The sequence below is a fragment of the Cetorhinus maximus genome, chromosome 28, assembly GCF_964194155.1.
Source record: "Cetorhinus maximus chromosome 28, sCetMax3.hap1.1, whole genome shotgun sequence".
NCBI classification, from domain to species: Eukaryota; Metazoa; Chordata; class Chondrichthyes; order Lamniformes; family Cetorhinidae; genus Cetorhinus; species Cetorhinus maximus.
The window spans coordinates 21359853-21383421 of NC_135906.1; the positions used below are offsets into that span (position 1 = coordinate 21359853).

At 47.1% G+C, this 23569-nt stretch overlaps 1 protein-coding gene across 1 annotated transcript in view; it reads right to left on the minus strand.

Moving 5' to 3' along the window:
• LOC144668908 (uncharacterized) overlaps positions 1 to 23569 on the minus strand; it is a 253801-nt gene that overhangs the window by 22108 nt on the left and 208124 nt on the right. The window contains exons 49-58 of the mRNA XM_078531379.1: positions 16137 to 16190; positions 13759 to 13812; positions 11798 to 11905; positions 9693 to 9746; positions 9367 to 9420; positions 7935 to 7988; positions 4297 to 4350; positions 2853 to 2960; positions 2688 to 2741; positions 301 to 354 (exon numbers count right to left, since the gene is read on the minus strand). Coding sequence (XP_078387505.1) covers positions 301 to 354; positions 2688 to 2741; positions 2853 to 2960; positions 4297 to 4350; positions 7935 to 7988; positions 9367 to 9420; positions 9693 to 9746; positions 11798 to 11905; positions 13759 to 13812; positions 16137 to 16190 — 648 coding nt within the window. The remainder of the gene's footprint in view (positions 1 to 300; positions 355 to 2687; positions 2742 to 2852; positions 2961 to 4296; positions 4351 to 7934; positions 7989 to 9366; positions 9421 to 9692; positions 9747 to 11797; positions 11906 to 13758; positions 13813 to 16136; positions 16191 to 23569) is intronic.

A 23569-nucleotide genomic window follows, 5' to 3' on the forward strand; every position in this document is an offset into this window, starting at 1 on the left:
GTGCGTGTGCGGTGCATGTGTGTATGTATATATTTGCGTGTTTCCCCATGCACGTGTGTGTGTGTGTGTGTGTTAATTTCCCCACGCATGTCTATGTCTGCATGTGTGTGCATGCCTGTGTGTCTGCATGTGCGCGTGTATCATATCCACCACCATTGATAAGTCAACTGAGTTGGGAGTAAATGGGAATTTGATTCTAGATACTAGTGGGTTTACAGAAAGTGATTAGAACAAAATCGCCATCAGAGTCAAGTACCCATCATTAGCACATCATTTCTTCATCAGATCTGAATTACCTACCTTGTCACCTTTTAACCCTTGAACACCCTTAAGACCAGGCATACCAGGAGGGCCCTATACAACAGCAGAAAACAGATGGTTAAATACATTCAAGGCAAGTAGGTGTGCCACACACAGATGTCGACAGCCTCCTGCCCTCCCCTCAGACTGCCATCTCCTAATCCCAGTAGTTGGGCACATGGTGCTCTTTGTCTTTCTTTGGAGAGTGAGAGTGAGAGGGGTTGGGTTTCATTTTGATTCTGAAGGTCCTGATATGGAACCTATAAACCCTTCTGCAATGGCTATGAGTGATGGCTTAACCCGCTCTATGTAGTTAGCCTCTGCCTCTCCCATAAGCCACCGATAACATCTGCAAATCATTCCGAGAGAGGGAGGGAGGGAGATCAAGAAAGGGGGGCATTTTTGTCCGGGTCAGCTGTTATATGGACACCCATCACCGTGTTTAAGAATCTCCACATGAAGCTCCCCAAAATTCCACACGGGCAGAGTTTCCCTTTGCCCAACATGGAAAGTGCAGTCTCATTTTAATGGCTTCTGTCTTCAAAATGGAGGGTAGGAGACGGAAGCAGGAAAACCAAGAAATTAAACAGTGTAAACTTTAAGGAAAAGAGATGGAAAGACTTGCAATAGGGCAGAAAAGAAAACATTTTTGTTAAAGAGAATGTTAGAAATCGCTGTCTGAAAGGGAGGTGGAAGCAGATTCAACAGTAATTCCCATAAGGGAATTGGTTAAACATTCGAAGGAAAGGAAATTGCAGGGATACAGGGAAAGAGTAGAGAAGTGGGACTAATTGGATAGCTCTAAGCGCTGGCAGAGGCACTATGGGCCGAATGGCCTCCTTCTGTTCTGTAGGATTCCATGATGCTAAAAGGCAATAGATCCTTGGGAGAGCAGAATAGATAATTGTATGTGTACCAGGTAAGGTGATTTTTAGTATAAAATTATTCAAGGTATTTAATTTGCTGGTGTTAGAGTTAATACTCCAATAAGGATGTTCTGCGCTTGAGTAGATTATCTTTGCTGTAATATTGCGGTTGGGTTCATTGTCACAGTCCATGAACAGAAAATAAATAGGGCTGTTTGCCTAGAGGTAGGAGGTTCTCAAATAGACTGTAATCAGACAGCCAAATCATCAGTCTCAGATTAAACGTCCTGCATCACTAAAATGTTGCAGTCAGGTTCATAAAATAATCAAAGATACAAACAGAATGTTGGCATTCACAAGCAGACAGCTCGAATAGAAAGGGGAGTTTTGCTGCAAATACCCAAATCTCTGGTAGACCACACTAGGAGTAATTGTGTGTAGATCTGGGCGTTGCACTTTAGAAGGGATCTCAGTGGAAGACAGTAGTGTGCGGTGGTGATGTTACTGTAGGGGTAATCCAGAGACTAAGGTTAATGCTCTGGGGACACGGGTTCAAACCCCACCACAAGACAGCTGGCAGAATTTAAATTCAATGACTAAAATTTGGAATACAAAGCCGCTCTCAGTCTCAGACAGCTCTCATCGATTGTCGTAAAAACCCACCTGGTTCACGAACGTCCTTTAGGGAAGGAAATCTGCCGTCCTTACCCGGCCTGGCCCACATGTTACGGCCACATCAGGAAAGAATAAAGAATATACTGGCCCTGGGAGGACTGTCCCACTAGGGATTATGGGGTTAAGGGATGTTTAGGATTTTGAGAGGAATTTTTAGGGTAGACTGAAACCTTTTGTGCTGATGGGGGAGCTTTATTTACCCTTTCATGGGATGTGGGCGTCGCTGGCGAGGCCAGCATTTGTTGCCCATCCCTAATTGCCCTTGAACTGAGTGTCTTGCTCGGCCATTTCAAGAGGGCAGTTAGGGTCAACCGCATTGCTGTGGGCCTGGGGTCACATGTAGGCCCAGACCAGGTAAGGACGGCAGATTTCCTTCCCTAAAGGGCGTTTGTGAACGAGATGAGTCTTCCCAAGAATTGATGATAGTTGTCATGGTCACCATTACTGAGGCTAATTTCCGGTTTTTATTAACTGAATTTAAAATCCACCAGTTGCCGTGGGCATTAGCCTGGGCCTCTGGATTACTAGCCCAGTGACGTTACCATGGCACCACCATCTCCCCCATGACTGGGACAAGGGGGAAAAAAATCAGGGCCATTCAGGAGAGAAGATTAGGAAATACCTCTTCACACTAAGGAGGGTGGGGTCGAAGTGTGGAACCCTCTCCTACAAAAAGCAGGAGGTACTAGACGAATTCATAATTTTAATGGTGGGATTGAATAGAAGTTTGCTCGCCGAGGGTATAGCAGAATATAGAGCCAAGGGCAGGTGGATGGAGTTAAGGTACAGATCAGCTATGGTGACACTGAGTGGCAGCACAGGCTTGAGAAGTTGTTCCTATCTTACCATTGGGCCTGGGGGGCCAGACTGGCCAGGTGGTCCGGTAAGCCCTTGTTCTCCCTGTTTTGGAAGAAAAGACATTGGAAGGGGTCATTCATTGATACTCGACGCAGTGGGTACAGTTTGCAATTAACGCATAACGATAGAATTTTCTTTGCTTCCTCTACTTACTGCAGGGCCAGGTATCCCTCTGAGGCCTTCAGGTCCGGAGTTGCCTGGTGACCCTTGTGGGCCCACAGGCCCAGTCCTGCCTGGTGGGCCGTCTCGCCCAGGTGAGCCCTAGTGACAAACGACAAGGCCACATGGAGTTTTCCAGTAAATATACAGACTGCTGTGGTTGTAAAGAGTGCACTTTAAAAGGCAGTTTTTTCACCGCATGATTGAGTTAAGAATCTTTTCTGTTAAGTCAATGGAACTGCACCTTCCAAACCTGTCTGGAAGGACAAGGGCAGCAGACACATGGGAACACCACCGCCTGGAAGTTCCCCTCCAAGCCACTCACCATCCTGACTTGGAAATATATTGGCCGTTCCTTCACTGTCGCTGGGTCAAAATCCTGGAACCACCCCCCTCCCTAACAGCACGGTGGGTGTACCTACACCACATGGACTGCAGCGGTTCAAGAAGGCAGCTCACCCACACCACCTTCTCAAGGGCAATTAGTGATGGGCAATAAATGCTGGGCCCGGCCAGCGACGCTCACATCTCGAGAATAAGTTTTTTTTTTCCAAAAAGTCAAGCACTGTGAAAATGTCTCTTGAAATAAATGACATTTTAAATGCAGAATTACAGACAATCTGTCATGTCCCCCCAGAGACCCAGTGAGTGGAAAGTCCAAAATTGGTTTTAGCAGCTTTTGTCAGTGCTGGCAATTCCCTGTGAGCTACATTAGAATTTTATTTTTAGTGCTCAGAAGCATGCAGGAAATTTTAACATAGGAAATGTAAATGTTTAAAAAAATCAAATTCTGCCCATTTTGAGACTAAACGTGAGTTCTAGCAGTGCGATTTTGGAGAGGTCACTAATTAAACTGAATATTGCACTACATCCAATTCAGATATATCAAACCCCTTCCCATTTATCCCACAGGATAGAATCCCAAAGGGTCATAACGAGGTGGACACTATTGACATGGAGTCATAGTGGCACAGAAGGAGACCATTCAGCTGATCGAGTCCACGCCAGAGGGAGTTACAAAAGGATGTCCCGATTCCCGCCGTGCTCGGTTTCCCGATTTAAGTCCCATGGGTTACAGGGAGGCTGCTTTGGGAACGGGGAGCGGCTGTTACACTTGGGGCCATCCCAGTCCTCATCGCCAGAGGTGTAAAGTCACGATTACTTGCCACAACGCTCCCAAGGGAAATATCCACGTTTCTCATTCTGACAGCCATACCAGTGGAGTGGAAGGTGAGAGCTGATGGACAGTTTGTATTCATCAGCAATGCAATCCCCAGGTCAGATAGCCCATCGACGCTCACTATCAGACTCCCTGTGTGGGGTGCCTCAGAGCAGACCGACCAGCACTCATGGAATGGGCCCTGAGCAAAGTTAACAATTGCTGTAATTCGTATTAAGTCATGGTTATTTTTCCAAAAAAAAAACAAAGAGGTCATACCTTCGAACCCTTGAGACCCTCTCGACCCTCTGGCCCTGGAGGTCCATGCGGCCCCTGGAAAAGAGAGAAGCCGCGTGTGAAACCAGTGAGCTTCTAAAATCATTCAATGATTCAGAAGTGACAGGCCAAGTCGCAGAGTGGGGCCTCGTGGTCACACAGCGTGACAGTGCCATCACCTCGAGTTCCAGTATTTGACGCATGCGAATTGAGTGCAATTAATTACAGTGCACAAAACGAATTGCAGTGTTTCACCAGCCTCATACTCAGAAGGGCAGGGACCTTGTATATAGGCTGTCACTGTGATGTATCTGTATTGAAGTCCCATCCAAACCCCTTCCAAGAAAACGCTTCAATTTGCAGATTTTTTTGCTGTATATGGACCGTGTGAACTGCGCTGAGAACTAAGCAGTTAATTAAATTCATTTAAGCTTCAGTCACTGCTTTTGGTAGCATGGCGATTTACAAAACTCTTCCCTTTATGTGGCGCTGTTTGTGACAAAAGAAAATGATGCAGTGGATTCCACAAGAGCCTGCTCTTGGATGTCAACATTGCATTAGCCAGATCTAAAGTGGCAAAAATATAGACCGTTCAATGACTACCAAAGGAAATAGGATGTCAAGCGACTCTGAGGAATACTGTCAGGCTCGGAGCTAGGGTGGCTGGATAAATCACACTTCTTTCGTGGTATTTTCTGGGATTGTCATCAGGCCTTTAGAGGTTGCATTCCATAGTTTCATTGACTTTCCTGTGATGTTAAAGTTTGTGGCCAAAGGTTAGTCACCTTTAAGGAAACATTTGCCGCTGAAGCATCACTAAAACATCCCCCCCCCAGTGATTTACCCGGTGTATTACTCGTGGTGTATCTTGGCTGCCATTCTGCACTCTGCTACATCAAACGCCAACACTTCAAACGCGATTCATTGGCGCTGAAACACTTTGAGAAGGTGATGTGAAAATTTCCATTTTATCCCATTTGCCAAGGAACCTCTCCAAAAAGTTACATTTTCGTTCAACATATGGCAAGGAAATGAACAGTCTTGACTCAGTTTATTTGGTTGGCGAAAGTGGGAAAGGAAGGAATGTTGGTCAGGATGCGAAGAGTACTGCTTTCCCCTAGCTGAGGGGTCAATTACCAGGGGGGCGGGGGGGGGGGCGGCTATAGATTTACGGTGATTGGGTGAAGGATTAGAAGGGACGTGAGGAGAAACATTTTCACCCAGAGGGTGGTGGGCATCTGGAATTCACTGCCTAAGTTGGTGGTTGAGGCTGAAACGCTCAACTCATTTAAAAAGGTGCCTGGATCTGCATCTGAAGGGCTGTAGCCTGTAAGGCTACGTGGCCGGGTACTGGAAAGTGGGATTAAAAATGAGCGGCTAGTTTCCCTTTTTCTCGTTTTCTGGCCGGTGCAGACACTATGGGCCGAATGGCCTCTTTCTGCTTCGTAACGTTTCTCTGGTTCTAAGAGGGGCCCGTGAGCAACACAAGCTACACACCATGATGCTCAATGCTGGACCAAGTGGAGGTTAATGTAACTAACAGACACACATCCTGCTTCACTTTACAGCAGGGTTTCTAAAACATGAAGAGCATATATTTGGTGCCGATGTTACCAGGAATACCAAATGTTGATGAGAAGGGTGGTCCTATATGGGAGCCCTCAGCAGGACTTGTTCGATCCACACGAGTCATCAGACCCCTTAACCTCTCTTTGAGGGTCATTTAGAAAAAAATTTGTGCTTAGGGTTTGGGCGTCGCTGGCCAGGCCAGCATTTATTGCCCATCCCTAATTGCCCTTTATCAGGGGCAGTTAAGAGTCAACCACATTGCTGTGGGTCTGGTCACATGTAGGCCCAGACCAGGTAAGGACGGCAGATTTCCTTCCCTAAAGGGACATTAGTGAACCAGATGGGTTTTTAACAACAGTGGACAATGGTTTTGCGGTTGTCATACTTTGGTGGGATTCGAACCCAGGTCCCCGCAGCATTACCCTGGGTCTCTGGAATACTAGTCCAGTGACAATACCCACTATGCCACAGACTCCCCCAGTAATGTGTGCTGGCCAACCCTGGTGTCTGCTGACATCAGGAAAGGCCTTTGGCAGCTCTCAAGCTTGCAAACGTGAAGTTGCATTAATTGTACAAGGTTTGCACGCACACAGCAGTTTATAAAGTTCAGAGTAACCTCATGTAATTGTCCTTATGTAAGTAGGATGTAATGTAATATGGTTATGTAGTTTTCTGAAAAATCAACCCCATGGCCTAAATGACGCACAACCAGCAAAAGAACTACTTTGATAGCGTAAAACGAGACTTAAAAACTGCTCCCAATCAGGGATGGCACATCAGGGAGCAGAGAGCCCAGGCTGACACTCCCACAGCTGTACTGAAGGAGTGCTGCGCTGTCAGTGGTGCCGTCTTTCAGATAAGTCAATAAGCCGAGGCTCGTCTGCCCTTTCCAGGAGGATGTAACAGATCCCACAGCATTATTTTGAAGGGCAGGGGAGTTCTGCCTGGTGTCCTTGGCAACTTCACCTAAACAGAATATCTATAAGACCATAAGATATAGGAGCAGAAGTAGGCTATTCAGCCCATCGAGTCTGCTCCACCATTCAATGAGATCATGGCCAATCTGATAATCCTCAACTCCACTTTCCTGCCTTTTCCCCCTAACCCTTGATTCCCTTACTGATTAAAAATCTGTCTATCTCAGCCTTGAATGTACTTAACAACCCAGCCTCCACAGCCCTCTGCGGTAAAGAATCCCACAGATTCACCACCCTCAGAAGAAATTCCTCCTCATCTCTGTTTTAAATGGGCAACCCCTTACTCTGAGGTTATGCCCTCTGGTCCTAGACTCTCCCACATGGGGAAACAACCTCTCAGCATCTACCCTGTCAAGCCCCCTAAGAATCTTATAATGTTTCAATAAGGTCGCCTCTCATTCTTCTAAATTCCAATGAGTACAGGCCCAACCTACTCAACCTCTCCTCAAGAGAAAATCCCTCCATACTCGGGATCAACCTAGTGAACCTTCTCTGGACTGCCTCCAATGCCAGTATATCTCCCCTTAGACAAGGGGACCAAAACTGTTCCCAGTATTCTAGGTGTGGTCTAACTAGTGCCTTGTATAGTTTTAGCAAGACTTCCCTATTTTTATACTCCATTCCTTTTGAAATAAAGGCCAACATTCCATTTACCTTCCCTATTACCAGCTGAACTTGTATGTTAGCTTTTTGTGATTCATGCACGAGGACCCCCAAATCCCTCTGTGCTGCCGCTTTCTGTAGTCTTTCTCTGGTCATTACCTCGTTGCTGATTGTGGGATCCATGTTGCCCACATTCCAACACTTCAAAAGTACCACATGGGCAGTAAAGCACTTTGGTTCCCAGAGGGCTGTGGAGGCTCAGTCATTGAGCATGTTCAGGACCGAGATTGATAAGATTTCTAGATATCAAGGGATATGGGGATAGTGTGGGAAAATGGTGTTAAGGGAGATCAGCCATGACCTAGTTGAATGGTGGAGCAGGTTCACGGGGCTGAATGGCCTATTCTGGCTCCTATTTCCTATGGGCCATCCCAAGGTCATGAAAGGCTCTATGTAAATGTAAGTCCTTCTTCATTATTCACCAGTACTTACTCTCTTTCCAGGAGATCCAGGGGGACCTGGTTCACCAGACGCACCGGCTGGGCCCTGCAAATCCAAAAAAGGAACATTACATAGATTCCTCCTTTTTGCCAGCTTTGAGAACATGCAATTAGCCGGATGAACAAAAAACTGGCTGCTGTGTTGCTATGATTTCCATTCACGCATTACTAGGATTGTTGAGCTAACAGTTGAGTGATTGATCGGGAGTTAGGGCACAGAGAATGGGGAATAAAGGAAATGTTTTCCCTACTTTACAACACTTCAAAACTACACTTCAAAAGTACTCCACTGGTAGTTAAGTGCTTCGAAAAGCCATGGATTCACGAAAAAGCCCTGAATTAAGGAAAATCTCTCTCTTTATAACCACAGACATTAATGAAGGAACTAATACCTGTATACCCAGGTTTGCATTTCACACCAATTAGGAGATTGCGTAGATGGTAACGGGTAATTACAAAGAGATAGGACTCAGGACATGTCAGGTATTCATGAGCAAAGCGGGTGACTATCCGGGAGCACGAGAGAGTAAGATTTTCTTTTCTATGGACTTGTGTCCAGATAGAAATGGACTACATGTCCTGGGCCTAGATGTTTCTCTATCCCTGTCACATCACAGTTTGAAGCAATAAAGCATTTCGTAAGTGGCGATTAAAGCTTAAAAGCCCAGCTGCTGGCCAGCCTCAGAGCTCTGTTACTCTTCCCTTCCCTATCATGATGAGGCCATCTTACACTCTAGTGTAAGGAGAAACCATGGTGATTGGTACCCGGTTATTCCCATGGTGTCAACTAGTTAGTCACTCACCATCCAGACTGGGAAATGTATCGCCGTTCCTTCACTGTCGCTGGGTCAAAATCCTGGAGCTCCCTTCCCTAACAGCACTGTGGGTGTACCTACACCACATGGACTGCAGCGGTTCAAGAAGGCAGCTCACCCACCACGTGATGGGCAGTAAGTGCTGACCCAGCCAGCGAAACCCACATCCCGTGAATGAATAAAAAGAAAGAAACAAACCCTCCATGATTAGTGGGGAGTGAGTGTAGGATTTTTGTATATATTGGGATAAAGACTTGGGTGGGGAAGATGTAGAGTGAAGATTAACATCAGGAACACCTGATACTGATGTAACTACCGATATAACTATGGTGCAACGTCACACGACTAAGAGACTGAGATCTGGTGGGGAGGAGAAGCACAACCTCGTGGAGAGTACTGAGATTTATATAGATCTGTAAATAAACAAGAATGGTTTCTAACCAATAACAGTCTACAGTAACATTCTTAGGGAAACAGGCAAACCCTAAAGAAACCTCATCTAGACCCCGAACTCAAGTGGGGAGTTTAAAACTATAAAAATACTCGTAAGACAATTTCTCAGCAATTTTTGACGCTTGCATAGTTTCACCTGGACTGTGAAAAACCTACCGGTCGGCCGGAATCCCCAAGGCTGCCTTTCTCACCGACTCCGCCATCGGTACCCTAAGATAAAAATCGAGATATGTTTGATTGTCATAGCAACAATGAGTTAAGGTACATGCAAAAACAAACCAAAGGGGGTCAGTGAGGAGATTTTTTTTACTCAATGAGCTAAAAGGAAAACCAAAGACAGGTTGGGGGGGGTGTGGGGGGGAATAAAAGCGGCTGAATAAACCCGCCCCACAATTTAGCCAGTCGCGCGTATGGCACCTTAGGTGCCTCACTGACTTGTGATTAAAGTTCCAGGAGGGCCATGCTGAGGTTTCGTGTCTTACCGGAGTACCGGGCTCGCCTGAAGGACCGGGATCACCAGGAAAACCAGCTGGACCCTGAGGACCAAAATAGAGATGGAGGATGACAGCGAGCATTAGACAATAGTAACTTTTAGATTATGCAGGAAATAGGCCTAGCTGTGATACTCTAGAACGCAACAATGATTTACTATTACATTTTACACTTAGGGTAGTTATCTCTGCATAAAATCGAACACTACTTTTCGGAATCACATTTTTAACATAAATGTCTACTATTTCTCAGTAAACTCTTCTCTAGTCACACTTGATTCGTACCAAGTCCTGTTCACCCATCACCCGGACCCACTGTTGACAATCCGGAAATACCTCGATTATAAAATTCTCAAGTTGGTTTTTAAAGCCCTCCAAGGCATCGGACTCTCCCCATCCCGGTAATCTCCCCCAGCTCCACAAACCTCCGAGATCTCCGAGCTCCTCCAATTCCAGCCTCTTGAGCATCCTCTTCGATTTTAACCAATTCACTATCGGTAGCTGTGCCTTCAGCTGGGGCCCGAGCTCTGGAATTCCCTCCGTAAACCTCTCCGCCTCTCTCTCCCTCTCTCCTCCTTTCTCACCCCTTAAAACCAACCTCTTTGACCGACTTTTGTTCACCTGTCTGAATATCTCATGTGACCAGGTGTCAGTTTTAGAACAAAGAAAAGTACAGCACAGGAACAGGCCCTTCGGCCCTCCAACCCTGCGCCGATCATATTGCCCGTCAACTAAAACATTTTGCACTTCCGGGGTCCGTATCCCTCTATTCCCATCCTATTCATGTATTTGTCAAGCTGCCCCTTAAATACCACTATCATACCTGCTTCCACCACCTCCTCTGGCAGCAAATTCCAGACACTGATAACACTCCTGTGAAGCACTTTGGATGGTTCACTACGCTAAAGGCGCTATATTAATGCAAGTTGGAACAAGGACATAAGAAACATTGAGTTGGATTAGGTCATTTAGGCCTTTGAGTCTGTTCTACTATCCAACAAGATCATGACCGATCTTCTACCTCAACTTCACCTCCTGCACTATCCCTGTATCTCTTAATTTCCCTCAGCGTCCAAATATCTCGCAATCTCAGTCTTGGAAATGCTCAATGACTGAGTACCCACAACTCGTTGAGGCAGACAGTCCCAAAGATTCACCATCTTTCTCCTCATCTCAATCCTAAATGATTCCTTATCCTGAGAGTGAGCCTCTATGTTCCAGATTCCTCAGTCAGGGGATTTCCCCTTCCAGCATCCACACGGTCAAGTCCCTTAAGAATTTTATATGTTTCGATGGCATCATCTCTCATTCATCCAAACTCCCAAGGAATATAGGCCCGGTCTGCTCAACCTCTCCTCATCGGATAAGCCCATTATCTCAGGAACCAGTCTAGTGAGATGAAAACAGAGTGCTGGAAAAAAAACTCAGCAGGTCTGGCAGCATCTGTGGATAGGGAAACAGGGTTAACATTTCAAGTCCAATATGGCTCTTCTTCAGAAACGAAGAGATAGAAACGTGATGGGTTTTACACTCTTGAAAAGGGGAGAGGGTCAGGTAGTACAAAAGCGAAGGTTGGGGATAGGCTAGAAGGTGGGAGAGATTAAATAGCAAAGATGTCTCGGAACAAAAGGTAAAAGGATTGGTAAGGGGGTCAAAGGTTACGGGGAGAAGGCGGGAGAATGGGGTTGAGAAACTTATCAGCCATGATTGAACGGCGGAGCAGACTCGATGGGCCGATTGGCCTAATTTCTGCTCCTGTGTCTTATGATCTTATGAAAGGGGGCGGTAATGGTTGTAGTAAAGAAACAAAACACTGGTAAGCGCTAATAAAGCATAAAGGGGAGTTCGGTCTGAAAGCAAAAACATGGAAACAAGGTACAGACTGGCAGCTGACACTAAAAAACCCAAATCAAAACGGAGGACAGGGTTCACGGTCTGAAGTTGTTGAACCCAATGTTGCGTCCAGAAGGCTGTAAAGTATCGAGTGGCACTTTACCCTTGTCGCACTCCCGCCAGGGCTCAGCGATAAAGCCACGGCCTGGCCGGGAAGAACCTGCACCAACCGCCCGCACACAGACAGAGGCTGATCAACTTACCACGTTGCCCTTGGCTCCATCTTCACCTGGAGGACCTTTGACCCCTGCCGGTCCCGCTGCACCCGAGGCGCCCGAATCACCTTTCTCACCGAGTTCGCCTTTCGGGCCCTTAGGTAAGGGAAGATATTTTAAAAACAAATCATTTCAAGCTCGGCACGAATTTCCAAACCATATTCTCATTTCTTTGGAATTTCACTTGGAATTTGGAATTTCACTTTGGAATTTGGAATTTCACTTTGGAATTTCACTTGGAATTTGGAATTTCACTTTGGAATTTCCAAACCATATTCTCATTTCTTTGGAATTTCACTTGGAATTTGGAATTTCACTTTGGAATTTGACTTGTATGCAAAGCCTTTATAGCAAGGACCTCGCTAGAAGGAAACTGCAGCAAAATGGGAACCATTGAGAAACCATGTATTTATAGCCAAGCACTCTGATGTTCTCACACCAGCAGGTCTGCTTGATGATTCCATGCAGCCCCTGAATCAAGTTTCTGGCTTGATGGGCTGAATGGTCATTTATCTATTCGTATGTCAGTGTCAAGATCTCCCAGGGCACATATGGTGCAGATCAGATACAGAGAGAGATTCCCCTTGCTCCATCTGAGCATCAACCCTTCACTCCGGCCTCAGTCCAATACCTCCTGCTGCATTCGTGTGGCATTTAGGGGGAAGATGGTGGTAATGTCAACTGGACCAGTAATCCAGAGGCCCCCAGGCTAACGCTCTGGGAACGCGGGTTCAAATCCCACCATGGCTGCTGGTGGAATTTAAACCCAATTAATAAAATCTGGAATAGAAACAGAAAATGCTGGTGAAACTCAGCAGGTCTGGCAGCATCTGTGGAGAGAGAAACAGAGTTAACATTTTGAATGCCGTACGACTTTTCTTCGGGCTGCAAACATTAACTCTGTTTCTCTCTCCACAGACGCTGCCAGACCTGCTGAGTTTTTTTCCAGCATTTTCTGTTTTTATTTCAGATTTCCAGTGTCCGCAGTATTTTGCTTTTATTTTAATAAAATCTGGAATTAGAAAGCTAATCTCAGTAACGGTGACCATGAAACTGTCATCGATTGTGCTAAAAACCCTATCTGGTTCACCAATGTCCTTTAGGGAAGGAAATCTGCCGTCCTTACCTGGTCTGGGCCTACGTGTGACTCCAGACCCACAACAATGTGGTTGACTCTTAACTGCCCTCTAGAATGGCCGAGCAAGCCACTCAGTTCAAGGGGCAATTAGGGATGGGCAACAAATGCTGGCCTCGCCAGCGACACCCACATCCCATGAAAGAATAAAGAAAAAAATTCTCTCTCCGGCACCAGACCAGGAGTGACCACATGGGGGGAGACGAGTGCTTTACTGCAAGTTGATGCAAAATTTTGCGGACTTGCTCCTTCAGGTGAGGGTCAACAGTGCCCCAAATCATCAGACAATCAGCAGTTAGTAGCTTGGCTGAGATGGGCAATTCAGGAGTGAGGGAGATTGGAACACACACACACACACACACACACAGACACACACACAGACACACATACACACACACAGACACACATACACACATACACACACACAGACACACATACACACACACACACACACACACAGACACACATACACACACAGACACACACACACACAGACACACACACACACAGACACACACACAAACACAGACACACACACATACAGGCACACACACATACAGGCACACACACACACACACACACACACAGACACACACACAGACACACAGACACACACACAGACACACACACACAGACACACAGACACACACACATCTTCAGTGGGGCTTCAACTAAAGACAGGTTTTTTTTTCAAATTGATGTTTATGCTATGGATCTTTACAACCTGTGATAAGATTTTGTCTTAGACAATGGCAGCTTCCTTGGTTCTGAATGCAATAGGGTTGTTCTTGCTCTGTTGATGCAGGATACTCACAGCGATACCTGGCTCTCCAGGTGAGCCAGGGTCCCCAGCGTCTCCCCTCTCTCCCTGTCGGGAAGGTCAAACACAATATTTACACAGAGTTGAGCTTCTCTCAACCAAAACCGTATCCGGCGCAGCACATAGTTACAGGACTGACGCAACTAAGCCTATAGAACATGAGACGTGAGGTGACTCTCCGGGGAATGGCGCAAGCCAAGGCCGAAGGACTTCTCCCCAAGCTGTGCCACAAAGCTGCAATCGGAAAGAGATTTTTGTGGATCTCAAAGCCTTCCTCCCCTCCCTTAATTACGTATTTCCCAGCGTTTCCTCAACCTCAAAGCCGTGGATTCCAATCCCTGTCTTGCTCCATGCTTTAGGAACACAGGAGCGTAGAAACTAGCCTCTTCAGTGAGACCTCCCTCCACATACCCACCTTTTCCTCCTCATCTCTTAACACCTCTGGTTAACAAAATAATCTATCGATCTCAGATTGAAAATTAATAATTGACCCAACACCAATTGCCATTTGCAGAAGAGCTCCAAGCCTCACTCTCGGGAGTGAGGATAGGAAAACCTTCTTCACACACACACAGGCCTGGCTCGAATGTTTAGGCCACATCCCCTCCGTCCCAGACTCCCCAAACAGTGGAAAGAGTTTCTATCTATCTGCCCTATTTGCTGCCCTTAATCAAATCACCCTTCAACCTGCTGAATTCCAACCCTAGTTTGTGTGATCGCTCCTCAGTTAACAGTTGGGAGTGCAGGTAGCATTCTGGTAAACCGATGCTGCACTCCCCCCATGAGGTGTGGTGCCAGAACTGAACAGAGCTCTCCAGGTGTGCTCTGACCAGGGCTTTGCATAGCTTTTCTCTTCAACACGCTGATTCTTGCTTGGATAAAGCTCTTGGGCTCCGGCAGCAGTCTGATGTCCTCCGGAATTGGCCGCGCTGCTAATGGGGCAATTTAACCTTGAGAAGAATCACCGCCCCTCCAGATCCTGTCCCCATTCTCCTTTCACATATATAACCAGCTCTGTCACCCTGCTCCTTCTCTGCACCCTTTAATATATCTCCTCACGTCATACAGTCATACAGTACTACAGCACAGAAACAGGCCCTTCGGCCCATCATGTCCATGCTGGCCATCAAGCACCCTATCTATTCTAATCCCATTTTCCAGCACTTGGGGCCCATAGCCCTTCAACCGGTTTCTCTATCCTCCTGCTAAGCTTGGCGATCGACTCTACCTCAACACCATGGTGTTCTATATTTTCTTTTTCACACAAAGGCTTCACATTCGTTCTCCCTTTGTGCTTCCAAATCCTGATTTTTATACTCTACTGTTACCAATTTTCCTGTGAGAGTAATCTATTATTTACCCTCTCGAATCATGACATCTCACTGCTTCAGTGAATCCCTAATATCCTCAGTGTTTATTGATAACCGTTCTCCCCTCGTCTCTGACACCATCTATCTGGGAATTTATCATGTTGACTGATGAATATGCCAGCTTCTGAGCAGATACGAGTATTAATAACTCACTTGTACTCAACTACAACAGGACGTATGTGCAGGGGAATTGAGATGAACCAAAAACAGGGTTAAACAGTTCAGCTTGGTCATCTAGGTAGGAGGAAATGTGACCATAAATCATTTTATGTATGGGCTCTCGTCTCTCCATCCATATTCCACAGGTCCTCCCATAACCCCTATTCGCTGATCATGGAATGATACAGAACTGGAGGCTGTTCAGCCCATCCTCACCCTGCTGACTCTTGGAAAGATCTATCCAATTAGTTGTGCTGCCCTTTTTCCCAGAGATCTGTAAGTTTTCTCCCCTTCCAGTACGCACTCAACTCCCTTTTGACAGTTGCTATTGAATCTGCCGGCACTGCCCTTTCAGGCAGCGCCTTCCAGATCGTAACAATCTACTGGGTGAAGTTAATTCTCCTCATTGCCCAACGCACCCCCCTTGCGCCCCTGCCAAACTTCTTCACTGAGTATTTTAAATCTACATCCTCTGGTTACCGACCCTCCTGCGAGTGAAACAGTCTCTCCTGACTTGTTCCATCGAAACGCCTCAGGGGTTTGGAAATTCTGGGAGATATAAAGATACAGCTTTTAACAAGGACTCCAAATGGCCTCTCAGGGAGAGCGAAGACTAAGGTCTTTAGCCGGAAGGCCCGTTGGTACATGTCAAGGTTTTCTTCCCCCACCCCGCCGCACCCAAACTGAGCACAGTAAAAAATACTGCTCTGTCAAAACTGCATCCCTACCATTCCCCACAACCGCCTGCCCCCTGCTCTACAACCACCAGGTGTCAAGCAAGCAGCTGACCAGAACTTGTCAAGTCCCATGAACCGTACTCAGACAAAAAGGAAAATCGCTCACCTTTTCACCCACTGATCCTGGGGAGCCAACGCCTCCTGTGAGGCCTGGAGGGCCCTGTGAAGACACAAAAAGGAAAGCTGAACTCTCAGCACAGTTCGGTTCAAGATTGTTAGACCTTTAACTCTCACAATCGTCAGGCTGCAGACTGAGATCCCTGAAAAAAGGGGAACTGCATGAATGAAAAGCACAAGTACATATCCAACCGGCCAGCAGTCGCTGAGTGAGACTATGTTCTTTCTTGAAAAGGATCTCAAAAACACTTTGAGTCTTCCCAAAAAATGACATAGAATGCACAACACAGAAACAGGCCATTCAGCCCAACTGGTCCATTCTAGAGTTCCACATGAGCCTCCTCTCATTCTTCTTCATCTCACCCTTTCATTATAACCTTCGATTACTTTCTCTCATGGATACCTAGCTTCCCTTTAATCCATGCTATTCACATCAACTACTCCCTGTGGTAGCCAGTTCCACATTCTATCTACTTACCCGCGCCTCGAGGGATTAAGCTCTGTGAAGTTTTTGGCCCACAAAAAATTTGAATGCAAGGTTGCGTTAAGGTTTCAAAGAGAAGATTAGCCAAGATCAATGTTGGTTAATGAAGAGTATTCCTTTATACACCAACGCGAACATTTTCCAACTGGGGTCCATTGACCCCAAAACATCTGGAAGGTCACCAAATAGTGTCAGGTCATGGGTCAGGAATCAGGTGTTGATGTCCCAGGGCTGTTGTAGTCAATATTCTATCCACAGAGGGCTAATATTACCAGTCTACAATAGACAGGGACAAAGATCATGCTGTTCTGTAGCACCTGTGTTACCTTAAAGTGCTTTACAGCAAATGAATTACTTTTGCAGCACAGCCTCTATGGAAATGTAGGAAATGTAGCAGCTAATTTGCCGCACCACAAGTTCCCATAAACAGCAATGAAACAATTGCCGAGATAACCTGTTTTTTGTTTAAGGCGACGGATGGAGGATAAAATATTGACCACTCTCTGGGAGACATAAAGAGATCCGATAATACTATTTCAAAGAAGAGCGGGAGAGTTTTCTCTGGGGTCTTGACCAGTATTTATCCCTCAACCCAACGTCGCCAAAACAGACTATCTGGCCATTCTCACGTTGCTGTTTGTGGGAGCTTGCTGTGCGCAAATTGGCCACTGCGTTTCCTACATCACAACAGCAGCCACACCTCAAAAAGAGCTTTATTGGCTTTGAGGCTCCCTGAGACTGTGTAAGGTGTTAAGTTGACTCAAGGCTGAATCAGTGAGCCATTGGGTTTGGTCGTTGTGGCCCTAGTATATTGTTAGCTGGGCTCTCACACTGGTAAGAAACCCAAGAGGAAATCCTCTTTTATTGAAACAGTCACTTACAGCACATAGGTTATGAAATGCTAGTCACATCACACCATCAGTGTGTGGTAAAATTGCAGCTCTCAGTGATCGGAATGGAAACAGCTCCTTTGGTATTCTGTTCCCCGGGTATCCGATTTACGGCGTGATTGCTTTTTTAGACTTTTGATTATAGATTTGATTGCACTATTTCCGACTGGATACGAGAGAGTTTTGGACTGGGCACAGGGGAATACTTTTCTTTGTGGCGTTTCTCATGAGGCTGGCATCCGCTGGCAAGTTGGGCATTTACTGCCCGACAGTGCTTGCCCTAGAGACAGTGCAGTCCATAGGGTGACGGTGCTCCCACAGTGCTGTGAGGTAGGGAGTCCCAGGACTTTGACCCCAGCAGGAAGCAGTCATATAAAGTCACTCCCAACATGGGATCTACAACTGGCCTCAGTCCCTGGGCAGGGCAAGTGTGGAAAAAAAAAAATGGCAGGGAAAGTGGGAAGGGAAGTGGTGGGATTCTCACTGCCACTGGGAATTACAGTGATGTGGAATACTGGTTGAGGATAGGATTCTCAGAGAGAGAGGAGACACATTTCATAAAGGTGGCTTTGTCTTCCCATGAGTTTTAAAGGATTTGAGGAGTTTTTATTCATTCACGGGGGTGTGGGCTTCGCTGGCTGGGCCCAGCATTTATTGCCCGTCTCTAGTTGCCCTTGAGAAGGTGGTGGTGAGCCGCCTTCTTGAACCGCTGCAGTCCCTGTGGTGTAGGTACACCCACAGCGCTGTTAGGGAGGGAGTTCCAGGATTTTGACCCAGCGACAGTGAAGGAACGGCCGATATATTTCCAAGTCAGGATGGTGAGTGGCTTGGAGGGGAATCTCCAGGTGGTGAGGAAAATGGCTCCAGGCCTGAGGAACTTCAGTTACGTAGACAGATCGGTGAAGCTGGGGCTCTTCTCCTTAGAGGAGAGAAGGTGGAGAGGAGATTTGATAGAGGTCTTCAAGATCATGAGGGGTCTGAACAGAGTAGATAGGGGGGGTTCCCATTGGTGGCAGGGTCAAGAATGAGAGGGCACAGATCTAAAGGTGATTGGCAAAAGAAGCATAAGCGAGAAGAGGAGAAATCTGTTCACACAGCGAGCGGTTGGGATCTGGAAAGCGCTGCCCGAGAGTGCAGTGGAGGCAGGGGTCAATCGAGGGATTGAAGAGGGAATTGGATCATTATCTGAAAAGGACGAATGTGCAGGGCTACGGGGAAGAAGGCGGGGGGGGAGTGGCACTAAGTGAATTGCTCATTCGGAGACTCGGCTCACACGCGACGGGCCAAATGGCCTCCTTCTGTGCTTCCGTGGGTGGAAATGTTTCAACTGATAAAAGGAGGAATTCATTCCATTGAAAGAATCCAGAACCAGGGAGCACAATCTTAACTACGGAACCAGGCCACACGGGTGTGAAGATCAGGGGACACTTTTCACACAAAGGACAGTAGAAATTTGACACGGACTCCCTGTAAAAGATGAGGGCGCTGGGACGATTGAAGCTTTCGAAGCCGAGATCGACGAGTTGTCATTGGGTAAGGGGATGCAGGGATAGAGAGAGCAAGGCCGTGTTACTGGAGTAGAGATGCAGGTCGTCCATGATCTAGCGAAATAATGGGACAGGCTCCAGGCAATGAACCATAGAAAAGTGACAGCACAGAAGGGGCCATTCAGCCCATCTTGTCCATGCCAGCCCGAGGATACCCAGGTGCCCTTTCTAATCCCATCTTCCTGCACCCGGCCCATAGCCCTGCAGCTTACAGCACTTTAGGTGCAGATCCAGGTACTTTTTAAAAAGAGTTTAAAGTTTCTGCCTCTACCACCAACTTGGGCAGCGAATTCTAGATACCCACTACCCTCTGTGTAAAAAAGTTCTTCCTCATGTCCCCCCTACACCTTCTGCCACTTATCCTGAATCTATGTCCCCTGGTTCTAGGAGGGCCGACCCCTGTTCCTGTTCGAGCGCTGCTACTGTCTGTACAAACGGCACCGTGGAGGGAGCAAGCGCTTTCGGGCAAGGAGGGAGAAAAGGGGAACAATTATTTGAAACGTGTGAGGAACAGTACGAGAAGCCACCTGAAATTCGGGTGGGAGGAGGAGCAGGATTTTCACCCTGATACGGGGTGGAAGCTGGACGGGTAAGGTGTGTAGTTTTGCGCCAGGGGCCTGGCAATGCCAGCTTATCTGCATCGTTCCGAGCCATTGTGGGGGAGGCTTGGGCCGTGGGGACGGGACAGAACAGCGACTGCTTGCAAACAGTGTGGGTAGCTAGTTAAGGTCATCAACAGGCCAAATAAGGCAACGGGTTAGAGGCCGACTGGTATTTTCCCAGATGGCCTGTGGGGGCCCCCCTCTCAGCGTCGGTGGGTGGGAGGGGGGTTGGCCCCTCCAGCTTCGAGAGGCCACCAGCCATCCTTAAACCGGGTGGCAGGGGTGCCTCCTGGTCACCACGAGACCGATCAAGGCTAAAGCGGGCAAACGGTCCCAACACGCCACGGAGGCAGGGGGGGGTGGTCAGGACCCCAAAATGCCAGGGCCCCAAGTCAGAATGCGAAATCCTGCCGCGGGTTTCAGAAGCTGGAGCGATGAGGGCCTGCCAAATTCGCAACATGAAATGGTCCCCGTCACCCTCCTTTAATGCACGGTGAATATATACAGTTAATTCTGTCTGATCACACACACACACACACACACACACACACACATTCTGCTGAAGCATCTGTTGTTTGCTGTTACACTCCCCCGTGCCTCAAGAGATCTGCAAAATCTGTTGACTAAACAAAGTCAGTAATTATGCAAATAAAATATTTCAAGGATAAAAGCAAAAAAACTGCGGATGCTGGAAATCCAAAACAAAAACAAAAACACCCGGAAAAACTCAGCAGGTCTGGCAGCATCGGCGGAGAGGAACACAGTTAACGTTTTGAGTCCGCATGACTCTTCAACAGAACTAAGTAAAAATAGAAAAGGGGTGAAATATAAGCTGGTTTAAGGGGGGGGGTGGGATAGGTAGAGCTGGATAGAGGGCCAGTGATAGGCAAGCACCAAGACGTGGCTTGGCTGGTGGTGAGAAAGGCCCTCCCCGTCAGATCCTTCCTACACACCAGGAGTCTCACCCCCTCTGCACGTTGCCCTCGAGGTGGCTGTGGTGGGGAAGAGACCGTTGTTCACCTCCTTGTGGATTGTGCCTTTGCAAAGAAAGTCTGGAGAGAGATGCAGTGGTTGCTGTCGAGGTTCATCCCGAGCAGTTCTGTGACACAGGACTCTGTGCTCTACGGGCTGTTCCCAGGGACACACACCGAGACAAACATCAACTGCAGCTGGAGGATCATCAACTCGGTGAAAGACGCGCTTTGGTCTGCCCGAAACTTGTTGGCCTTCCAGCACAAAGAGTTGTCCCCGACCGATTGTTGAGGACTGGCACAATCCAAAGTCCAGGACTACGTGCTGAGGGACGCACTAAAGCTTGGGGCAGCTGCCGCAAAGGCGCAATGGGGAAGGGTCGCTGTCTAAGACCTTTCTGCCACAGCGCACCGAGAGACTGGGAACTGTTTAGAGCCCCTCGGGCTGTACAGCTCAAAATGAAAGGCTGTAAATGATTGTAATATTGTTTGTACTGATGCACCTGGTGATACAATTTGTAAAAGTTTAACCTAGATTGTACCCTTGTAATGGTGTTTTTGAAATGGTTTGGAATGTGATTGAAGATATTTTATGAATAAAGTATATTTTTGCAAAAAAAAAACCAAAAGATGACACAGACAAAAGGACAAAGAGGTGTTGAAGGTGGTGATATTATCTAAAGGAATGTGCTTCAACACCTCTTTGTCCTTTTGTCTGTGACATCTTTTGGTTATCTCCACCTATCACTGGCCCTCTATCCAGCTCTACCTGTCCCACCGCACCCCCCCCTTCAACTAGCTTATATTTCACCCCTTTTCTATTTTTACTTAGTTCTGTTGAAGAGTCATGCGGACTCGAAACGTTAACTGTGTTCCTCTCCGCAGATGCTGCCAGACCTGCTGAGTTTTTCCAGGTGTTTTTGTATTTTTGTTAAAGATTTCAAGGAGTTGGCCTCCGTCTGTCAGTCCCCTCCCAGCCGCCTGGTGAGAAACCCAGAGTCGTAATGCCGCTTACACACAAGGGTGCGGTGAGGAAACACACACAAGACCCTGGATTTATTTCCTCAGTTTGTTGGGTTTGGTTGTAGATGAAAGATAGAGTTGCATTTCTATAGCGTCTTTCACCATCTCGGGTCATCCCAAAGCGCTGTCGGTTCAATTCAGTACTACTGAAGTTCTGATAAAGAGTCAGCCATTTAGGGCCGAGGTGAGGAGCAATTTCTTCACTCAGAGGGTGGTAAATCTTTAGAATTCTCAACCCCTGAGGGCTGTGGAGGCTCAGTCATCGAGTATGTTCAAGACAGAGATCGCTGGATTTCTAGATGTTTAAGGTATCCAGGGATTATGGAGGCAGTGCGGGAAAATGGCATTGAGATGGAAGACCAGATGTCAGAGCAGGCTTGAGGGGCCGAATGGCCTTCTCTTGCTTCTATTTCCTATGTTCCCAAATGTGGCTGTAACTTAGGAAACGTGGCAGTCAACTTGCACACAGCAAGCTCCCACAGCAACAGTGTGACAATGACCAGACCATCTGTTTATAGTGAAAGTTGGCTAAGGGATAAATACTGGCCAGGACACTGGGGAGAACTCCCCAGCTCGTCATGTAATTGTGCACTTGAGTGGGGGAGATGGGGGGTTCTCAGTTTTCCACCTAATCTGAAAGACGGCACCTCCAATAGTGCAGCACTCCCTCAGCACTGCACGGAGCGTGTCAACCTAGATATTGTGCTCAAGTCTCTGGAACTGGACTGGAACTCTCAACCTTTTCACTCAAGAGGCCAAAGTGGGACTGGACGATTAAACATAGCGGATTAATGCGTTGCAGGTTTTGGAGTTCTCCTGCGTGTTTTTACACACAATCCAGTTTACCACGGGGGTCACAGTCTCAGAATAAGATTTAGGGCTGAGGGGAGGAGAAATTTCGTCACCCAGAGGGTTGTGAATCTTTGGAATTCTCTACTGGAGAGTTATGGATGCTCAGTCATTGAGTATACTCAAGGTGCAAGTTGCTAGGTTTTTGGGTACTAAAGGTGCTGAGGGATACAGGGATAATGCAAGAAGGTGGAGCTGAGGGAGAAGATCGGCGGTGATCTTGCTGAATGGCAGAGCAGGCTCGAAGGGCCAAATGGCCTACTCCAGGTCCTATTACTTATGTCCTTATTTTCTTTAAGTAGTGCCGAGCTAAACACTGGAATTTCCCAGGAAGGAGACTATATCAGGGAGACTCACTCTGGAGCTTAATTATCCACCAGTCTATAAGTTAGACTGGAAAGGAATGTAAACACTTCTCCATACACACCAGCTTTACAGTGAATAGAAACATCGGAACAGAAGGCAGCCATTCAGCTCCTCCAGACCGATATACCATTCAATTAGATTGTAGCTGATCCTTATCTTAACTCAATCTAACTGCCTTGGTTCCATAAGCCTCTAGACCTTTATCGTTATCTAACTCTGTTAATCTCTGTTTTGAACTTTTCCATTATCTCAACATCTTCATGGTGAGGTTGTAGGGGGCTCAGGGTGGGGAGAGTTTCAGATCACTGTCCTTCCTATATTCTTCATGGAGTTGTACCCCCTTCCTGTCTTACACTTTTCTCAGCTCCTTCAAAGCTGTGGAACTCCTCACCTCCCTCCGTCTTCTCTTCTTCCTCAAACAAATAAGCGTTAAATACACGGTTTACCCAGGCCAAACCACCATTTCCCAATAGGCTTCCCCCTCTTCTTTCAGCCTCGCGTCTTCACCTACTACCCGCATCTCTGAGTGTGTGAACCACCCACAGAGGGCAGTGGGCACCAACTCCACGATACACTTCATGAGAGTTCCACACTTGACCCATCTAAAGCTCAGAGCCGTAATCAATGCTCCTTTCTTTTGCCAAGTTGGGCAACGTGTAGCCTCAAGAAACATTGAGAAGGGAAATGAGA